This window comes from Anomaloglossus baeobatrachus, chromosome 4, assembly GCF_048569485.1.
Source record: "Anomaloglossus baeobatrachus isolate aAnoBae1 chromosome 4, aAnoBae1.hap1, whole genome shotgun sequence".
NCBI lineage: Eukaryota > Metazoa > Chordata > Amphibia > Anura > Aromobatidae > Anomaloglossus > Anomaloglossus baeobatrachus.
Window position 1 is genome coordinate 571977088 of NC_134356.1, and position 9653 is coordinate 571986740.

At 47.6% G+C, this 9653-nt stretch overlaps 1 protein-coding gene across 1 annotated transcript; it reads left to right on the plus strand.

Annotated features, from left to right (window-relative positions):
• The first annotated feature begins 2 nt into the window (after window positions 1-2).
• On the plus strand, window positions 3-8059 carry FEM1B (fem-1 homolog B). The gene is made up of 2 exons (XM_075346072.1): window positions 3-313; window positions 5759-8059. Exons 1-2 carry the CDS (start codon window positions 60-62, stop codon window positions 7392-7394), a joined length of 1890 nt encoding a protein of 629 aa, XP_075202187.1. The 5' UTR covers window positions 3-59; the 3' UTR covers window positions 7395-8059.
• The last annotated feature ends 1594 nt before the right edge of the window (window positions 8060-9653 follow it).

A 9653-nucleotide genomic window follows, 5' to 3' on the forward strand; every position in this document is an offset into this window, starting at 1 on the left:
CATCTTCTGCAGGACAGAGCGGAAGTGAGCACTCGCGGACTTCCTGTTGCTGCCCCGGGATGGCCCTGGAGGGGCTGTCAGTGTATGTGTATAAGGCGGCGGCTGAGGGTCGTGTGCTGACTCTGGCGGCTCTGCTGCTCAACCGGACAGAGGCGGAGGTCCGGAGCCTGCTCGGCTCGGTCACCCAGCATGGCGGGCAGCGCTCGACCCCACTCATTATCGCTGCCCGCAACGGGCACAGCAAGGTGGTGCGGCTCCTGCTCGAGCACTACGGGGTGGACACCCAGCAGACGGGCACCGTGCGCTTCGATGGGTGAGGACCGGCAGCGAGGGGAGGGCGCGGGCTGTGCAGGAGAGGAGCTGTCAGCGGTGCACAGGGCCAGAGCAGGGGGCACTTATGTGTGAGGCCAGATGGCAGCGTGTCTGTTTATTGTGCAGGAAAACTGCAGATTGGAGAATATGAGTGTAAAATTCCACGCACGACTGTCTCCTCACAAAACATTTGTTCTCGTAGTGCTGTCAGCTCTGCTATTCTGCCCCCACTATGTCTCACTGATAATGCCTCCTGCCCCAGCTCTGCTATTCTGCCCCCACTATGTCTCACTGATAATGCCTCCTGCCCCAGCTCTGCTATTCTGCCCCCACTATGTCTCACTGATAATGCCTCCTGCACCAGCTCTGCTATTCTGCCCCCACTATGTCTCACTGATAATGCCTCCTGCACCAGCTCTGCTATTCTGCCCCCACTATGTCTCACTGATAATGCCTCCTGCCCCAGCTCTGCTATTCTGCCCCCACTATGTCTCACTGATAATGCCTCCTGCCCCAGCTCTGCTATTCTGCCCCCACTATGTCTCACTGATAATGCCTCCTGCACCAGCTCTGCTATTCTGCCCCCACTATGTCTCACTGATAATGCCTCCTGCCCCAGCTCTGCTATTCTGCCCCCACTATGTCTCACTGATAATGCCTCCTGCCCCAGCTCTGCTATTCTGCCCCCACTATGTCTCACTGATAATGCCTCCTGCCCCAGCTCTGCTATTCTGCCCCCACTATGTCTCACTGATAATGCCTCCTGCCCCAGCTCTGCTATTCTGCCCCCACTATGTCTCACTGATAATGCCTCCTGCCCCAGCTCTGCTATTCTGCCCCCACTATGTCTCACTGATAATGCCTCCTGCCCCAGCTCTGCTATTCTGCCCCCACTATGTCTCACTGATAATGCCTCCTGCCCCAGCTCTGCTATTCTGCCCCCACTATGTCTCACTGATAATGCCTCCTGCCCCAGCTCTGCTATTCTGCCCCCACTATGTCTCACTGATAATGCCTCCTGCCCCAGCTCTGCTATTCTGCCCCCACTATGTCTCACTGATAATGCCTCCTGCCCCAGCTCTGCTATTCTGCCCCCACTATGTCTCACTGATAATGCCTCCTGCCCCAGCTCTGCTATTCTGCCCCCATTATGTCACACTGATAATGCCTCCTGCCCCAGCTCTGCTATTCTGCCCCCACTATGTCTCACTGATAATGCCTCCTGCCCCAGCTCTGCTATTCTGCCCCCACTATGTCTCACTGATAATGCCTCCTGCCCCAGCTCTGCTATTCTGCCCCCACTATGTCTCACTGATAATGCCTCCTGCCCCAGCTCTGCTATTCTGCCCCCACTATGTCTCACTGATAATGCCTCCTGCCCCAGCTCTGCTATTCTGCCTCCACTATGTCTCACTGATAATGCCTCCTGCCCCAGCTCTGCTATTCTGCCCCCACTATGTCTCACTGATAATGCCTCCTGCACCAGCTCTGCTATTCTGCCCCCACTATGTCTCACTGATAATGCCTCCTTCCCCAGCTCTGCTATTCTGCCCCCACTATGTCTCACTGATAATGCCTCCTGCCCCAGCTCTGCTATTCTGCCCCCACTATGTCTCACTGATAATGCCTCCTGCCCCAGCTCTGCTATTCTGCCCCCACTATGTCTCACTGATAATGTCTCCTGCCCCAGCTCTGCTATTCTGCCCCCACTATGTCTCACTGATAATGTCTCCTGCCCCAGCTCTGCTATTCTGCCCCCACTATGTCTCACTGATAATTCCTCCTGCCCCAGCTCTGCTATTCTGCCCCCACTATGTCTCACTGATAATGCCTCCTGCCCCAGCTCTGCTATTCCGCCCCCACTATGTCTCACTGATAATGCCTCCTGCCCCAGCTCTGCTATTCTGCCCCCACTATGTCTCACTGATAATGCCTCCTGCCCCAGCTCTGCTATTCCGCCCCCACTATGTCTCACTGATAATGCCTCCTGCCCCAGCTCTGCTATTCTGCCTCCACTATGTCTCACTGATAATGCCTCCTGCCCCAGCTCTGCTATTCTGCCTCCACTATGTCTCACTGATAATGCCTCCTGCCCCAGCTCTGCTATTCCGCCCCCACTATGTCTCACTGATAATGCCTCCTGCCCCAGCTCTGCTATTCTGCCCCCACTATGTCTCACTGATAATGCCTCCTGCCCCAGCTCTGCTATTCTGCCCCAGCTCTGCTATTCTGCCCCAGCTCTGCTATTCTGCCCCAGCTCTGCTATTCTGCCCCAGCTCTGCTATTCTGCCCCCACTATGTCACACTGATAATGCCTCCTGCCCCAGCTCTGCTATTCTGCCCCCACTATGTCACACTGATAATGCCTCCTGCCCCAGCTCTGCTATTCTGCCCCCACTATGTCACACTGGTAGTGCCCTGTACCCCAGCTCTGCTATTCTGCCTTCACTAGGTCGCACTGGTAGTGCCCTGTACCCCACCTCTGCCATTCTGCCCCCACTATGTCGCACTGGTATCGCCCTCTGCCCCAGCTCTGCTATTCTGCCCCCTCCTGTATGTCTCACTAGTAGAGCTCCTGTCAGCTTTGCTTTTCTGCCCCCAGTTTCAGTGGTAGCACAAACTGTCAGCTCTACTATACTGCTCCATTCCCCCCCCCTCCCCGCACCTATGTTTCACTGGTAACATCTCCTGTCAACTCTACTATTTTGGCCCCCCCCACATGTCCTACTGGTAACACCCTTGTTTCAGGTCTACTGTTCTGCCCCTCCCACATGTCTTGCTGGTAAGGCCCCCTGCCACAGTTCTGCTATTTTGACCCTGCCTGCTCTTTGCTCACTGAGCCATGATGGTCTTCAGTGATCGTGGGGGTTTCATGACCTAGATTCCCAACAATCAGCTTGTAATTATAAAGGGAAAAAAAATGGGGGTATATCACATGTGAAGTATTTTGTGCAGAAAATTCTGCATTTCCTGGCAGGAAAAATGCTGTGTAAAATAAGCACTTTTTTCCATTTTGTTTATTTTTGGTTTAGATTTTTCCCCACTCATTGGTATGTGTGCAATCTACTACAAAAATACTGCACATTTTATTCTGCAAGCAGCGTGTGCATGAGACTTCAGGATTCCTTTTCACTTTGCTGGAAATCCTTCAGGTTTTGTGGCAAATCTGATAAGAAAAAAAACCCTCAACAAATCTGAAACATCTGCACAGGCCCTTACAATGGTTTAGGTACTCTTTAACAAATGTCTCCTGCCTTTGAATGGCATTACACAATGTTATTGAACGGGATATCACACATTTCCAGTTGTCCTTGGCCTTATTGTTGTGATTATTTCCGTTCCCTGAACTGTATGGTAAGGGCTTCCAGGTTATTTGTAATTTACAGATATTAAAAATCATGCTCTGTTAAAAAAATAACAACCTTTCATCTCCTAGAATAGGCCCCCCCTGATTTTTATCGCTGGGGTTACACCTATGCAATTCATTTCATCTTATAAAGCAGGGGTCTCTATACATCTTTGCATCACTTTTTTGAACATATTTTGCTTATTTGAACAAACCTACACTTATTTGTTTAGTTTAAGTGTGTATATATATATATATATATATATATATATATATATATATATATATATATATATATATATATATATATATATATATATATATATATATATATATATAATTTTTTTTTTTTTAATGGCCATGTAGTAATGTCGCCCATCCTTGTGGTATTGTGCCCATCCTTGTACCCTGCAGTATTGTGCCCATTTTTGTAGTATTGTGCCCTGCAGTACTGTGCCCATCCTTGTATTATTGTGCCCATCCTTTAGTAATACGCAAAAAAAATCTTACCTTTCCTCTGTTCCCTGCATGCCTACGGTCAATGTTTGCAGCGTTTTGAAGAATGCAGCACGTTTCAGCTGCATCCAAAACGCTGCGATGTACAATACAAGCAGAGGGGATGGGATTTCTAAAAATTCCATGCCCACTGTGCTTGTGCGGCCCGCAGTGAAAACTGACCTGCGGTGCGGCTTGCAGAGGCCGCAGCATTTGAATTTATGCTGCGGAGTCGCATGCCCTCACTAGGGAGAACACAGTGAGGAAACCGCAGCACCCCGAACCCTGATCACGGGCAGCTGCGGTCTCCTAAGGAGGAGACTTGCGGCCCTGCAGGTCAGGACCTGCCACTTCCAGGACACAGCGGGTTCTGATCGTGATCACGTACCTGCTTGTTGCGGCCCGTGACGATCTCAGCTCTATACCCGGAGGCCAGCGCCGACAGGACTTTACTACTATTTGAATAATTTGTGTTGCCGCGCAGAGGAGCTGTCTGCGTTATACCACTGACTACCGCCGGCCAATCAGATGCAAAGAGGTGACGTCCTACAGCGACGTCACTTCCTTGCATCTGATTGGCGGGCAGCAGCCATTGATATAGTGCAGACAGCTCCTCTGCACGGCACCGCAAATGATTCAATTGTAGTCAAGTCCTGCCAGTGGCGGCCCCCAGGCATAGAACTGCGATCGTCACAGGGTCTGCGGGCCGCAACAAGCAGCCTCGGGGGGCCGCATGTGGACCGTGTGTTTGAGACCTCTGTTATAAAGGATCCAGAATGCTGGGGAGCATGCGCAGCGTTTGCAGACACACTCCTCGCACTCACACAGCGCTGACAGCGCACAAAGGATCGAGAAAGCTGGGGAGCGTGCGCAGCGATTGCAGACATACTCTCTGCACACACAAGTCTGTCAGTGCGCAGGGGATCCAGAATGCGCAGGGAGTGTTTCACTTGTGCTTTGTACTCCAGGGGGATGATTATTTATTTTTTTTTTATTTGGGATGAAAGGAACTGCGCAATGCACAGCTTTTGTGATGTCAGGGAGTTGAAACTCACTGACCTAACACCAAGGGACCTATTCCAGGAGATGAAGCATTTTGTTTTTTTTGTTTGAATGGAGCATATATTTTATTAGCTGTAAGTTTCAAAAATATTTGTCATTTTCTGCTTAATTGAATGTATCTCTAATGGTGGGACAGCCCCTTTAACTCTTGCTGTATATTTGGAAATAACAATGTGATAAGCCGTTGAGCGTGTTCACCTTATGGTGGCACAGTCTGGATGCATACCCTGGCGTCTATCCACCATGAAGATCCATTACAGAAAAAAAATAAGCAAACAAACCTATAGCCTGTGGACATCTTTTATAGGAAGGTACAGTCTGCACTGTCCTATAAAGGTAGAGGATAAACATCTACCTGCCTGACTGAGGCGCAATTGGGGTCTGGTTATCGGAGGCTCGTGGGAACATTATCTTATACATCAGGATCTTTTTTTGTATATGTTTGATTTAAATGCACAAACCCAGAAATAGGAGATCAGCATAGTGTCAGGCAGCTACAGGTGGATGGATACTCATCTGTATTATTTCTTCTTTGTCCTCTAGATATGTCATCGATGGAGCTACTGCCCTTTGGTGTGCAGCCGGTGCCGGACATTACGAAGTGGTGAAGTTGCTAGTCGGTCATGGAGCCAATGTTAACCATACAACTGTAACCAATTCCACTCCGCTAAGGGCTGCCTGCTTTGATGGAAGACTTGACATTGTCCAATACCTTGTAGAAAATGATGCAAACATTAGCATTGCTAACAAGTATGACAACACGTGCCTGATGATTGCTGCTTATAAGGGCCATACTGATGTAGTGCGATACCTCCTGGAGCAGCTTGCTGATCCAAACTCCAGGGCTCATTGTGGCGCTACGGCTTTGCACTTTGCGGCTGAAGCTGGACACTTGGAAATTGTGCGTGAACTGGTTAAATGGAAAGCTGCAATGGTTGTTAATGGTCACGGCATGACGCCATTAAAAGTAGCAGCTGAGAGCTGTAAAGCGGAGGTGGTGGAACTGCTGCTCGCTCACTCTGATGTTGATATTCACAGTAGGGTAGAAGCATTAGAGTTATTAGGTGCCTCCTTTGCCAATGACAGGGAAAATTACAATATTACCAAGACTTATCAATACTTGTACCTGGCAATGCTGGAACGTTTCAGAGATCCCGAAAACATCCTGCACAAGGAAGTGCTTCCCCCAATTGCAGCCTATGATATGAGAACGGAGTGTCGCACACCGCGAGAGTTGGATGGTATTCGCAATGATACGGACGCATTACACATGGAGGGCTTGATTGTGCGGGAACGGATTCTCGGGTCTGATAATATTGATGTGTCCCATCCAATTATATACCGAGGTGCTGTGTACGCAGATAATATGGAATTTGAACAGTGCATTAAGCTTTGGTTACATGCACTGCAGCTACGTCAGAAGGGAAACCGAAACACGCACAAAGACCTGTTGAGGTTTGCTCAGGTATTCTCCCAAATGATCCATCTGAATGAGCCGGTTAAGGCACCTGACGTGGAGAATGTGTTGCGATGTAGTGTCTTGGAGATAGAGCGTGGCATGACTCGAGTTCAGAATCCACAAGAACCTGACGCTCATTCTACACTGGAAAATCATGAATGCAATCTGTACACTTTTCTCTACCTCGTCTGCATCTCTACCAAGACTCAGTGCTCAGAAGAGGAGCAGTCGCGCATCAATAAACAGATCTATCGGCTGGTGCACCTAGACCCCCGCACCCGGGAAGGCTGCAGCCTCTTGCATTTAGCAGTTGACTCCAGCACCCCTGTAGATGACTTCCACACTAATGATGTTTGCAGCTTTCCCAGTGCCCCTGTAGCCAAACTGCTTATAGACTGTGGTGCAAATGTCAACGCTACAGACCATATCGGCAACACCCCTCTTCACCTTATTGTCCAATACAACCGTCCCATAAGTGACTTTTTGACATTGCACTCTATTATTATCAGCTTGGTGGAGGCCGGTGCTCATACAGATATGACTAACAAGGAAAAGAAGACACCACTGGACAGGAGTACAACAGGCGTATCTGAGATCCTTCTAAAAACGCAGATGAAGCTGAGCCTGAAGTGCCTGGCTGCCCGGGCGGTGCGTCTACACAACATAAAGTACCAGAACCAGATCCCCCGAACACTTGAGGAGTTTGTAGAATTTCACTAAATGCCTGCATAGCCCAAGGCCATTCATGTGCATGCCAATATCTCCAGGGGAGGGGGTGTACACCATTTCTTGAATATCAATTTGCCTATTCTGACAGATTGAGGGGCTGATTCAATGCCAAGCCCCTCACTTTTCATGTGTGTTGGTCTTCCAGCTTTGTACAGAACATTTTGGGCAGACATGCCATAAGGCAGGGGACTGCTATCCTTACTATTGAGTAGATATCAGTGACACCCAAGAATAAGGTGCTTTAATTTAGAGATCCTGCCGGGACAGGGCATCTCTTGGGGAACCATATCCCCACCTTTTTTTGTTTTTTTTTAATTCCATGAAAGGAGGCTTTGCACAATTTTAAGTTTAATGAATATAGTAATTTGATATTTTCATGAACCAAGCAGCAGCTTTTTAGTTTTGCTTTGAGATGTTAATGCCTTATGGGAGGAAAATATGAATGATTCCACATCTTCTTGGGTCTTCACATCTTTTGTGACAGATTATGTGAGGCTTCTGAGAAATGTGACATTATTGAATGTGTGCCATTTACTAGTACTGGATGTAATCCAGTTAGCCATATGTATGAATACGTTTCTGCTGGCTTTTTATATGGTTGATGTCTGGATTCTCACCTTCTCTGTCTTAAATAAAATCTCAGGCTGGCTCCTAAATGCTTGTGTCTGATAATAATCATGTCCTCCGCCCCCAAGCGCTATATATATATATATATATATATATATATATATATATATATATATATATATATATATATATATATATATATATATATATATATATATATATATATATATATATATATATATATATATACACGTTAGGGTGCCAAGGAAAAATGAATTTTGCAAATTAAGTCTTACCCCTCAAATTTGTTCCTTTTGGCATAAGGGTTGACCACCTAAAATATGTTGACATTAAATTTAGATTTACCACTTGCTCAAGGCATGTGAATTATTCAATGTTTCTCATTTCCTACAATATTGTACAATAACCACTCAGTTTGTCATCATATCTTTAACTGGATATACTATTTATAATTCAAAAAACCTAGAATGGCTGTAAGCATTCTATGACAGTAAAATATGCATTACACAATTATGTGTATTGTACATGTATCAGTACTTGGTAGCAGTCAGTTCAGTTTTTTGCGGAACTTGCGGCAGCTGGACTGCATAGCATTGTTGACTTGTTCGGATCTGGAAACTCATGTCTGTTTTTCCAGTGACCAATAGCTCCTGCTTTCTGTGCTTTTTCTTTTAGTTTTCTTAACTCTTGCAGTGAGTCTCGCTGTCTGCGCCGTTCCTCCTTCTTTAGCCAGCTTTGTATCGACAGGACCCATACTTCCTCTTCTTCCTTTCTCCCTTTGCGCCTCCAGAAACATTCTATCTTCCTCAATGTTTATCATGCTCATGGCGTCAGCATGACCGATGTTAAACAGATCATCTAAAATATCTAAACTCTTCTTTGTGTTTTTGTGAGTTTGTTTTTGTTTTTCTTCCAGATTTTTTCTTTAATCCTTGCCACTTACCATGTAGGTCTTTAAGTTTTACAACTATGTTGTACTGCTGACGTGTAGGCATTTGTGCTTTCGCCCAAAATTGTATCACTTCTGTTGCTGTAGCGATGTCTTGAATAGTTTGACGTTCAACAGTGTGCATTTGAAAGAATCTGGATAATACTTGTCTGTTGAGGCCCTGTGCGCACTAGAAAATTGATTATTTTTTTTTAACCCCTTCACGGCCATGGACGGAAAGATCCGTCATGGTGCCCTGGGCCTTAAAGACCAAGGACGGATCTTTCCGTCATGGCGGAATTGCGGCACCGGAGCTACCGGTGACTGCGATCGGTTAGCACAAACCGCAGATTCGGGGAGGAGGGGACCTGTACCTGACCTCAGGAGGGGTGGTGCCTCCTCCCCGGACCTACGGAGGCTGTGATTGGCTGACGAACGCCACTCAACCAATCACAGCCTCTGTAATGTTCCAGCCATTTAAAATGACTGAAACATTGAAATCCAGCCCTGACCAGTGCAGCTATAGCACTGGCCATTGGCTGGAGCTGGGTGACCTCACTGGATCACCCTCCCCCAGCTCCAGTAGCTCTGATTGGAGAGATCGGTCACAAGGCCGATCTCTCCAATCACAGTGGACCTGTTGCCGGTGACTGCCCCCATCAGCTTCACTTGTCGGTCCCTGCTGCACGCCAGCACAGTGAGTGTATACAGTGCAATGGCAGGGCGACAAGCTC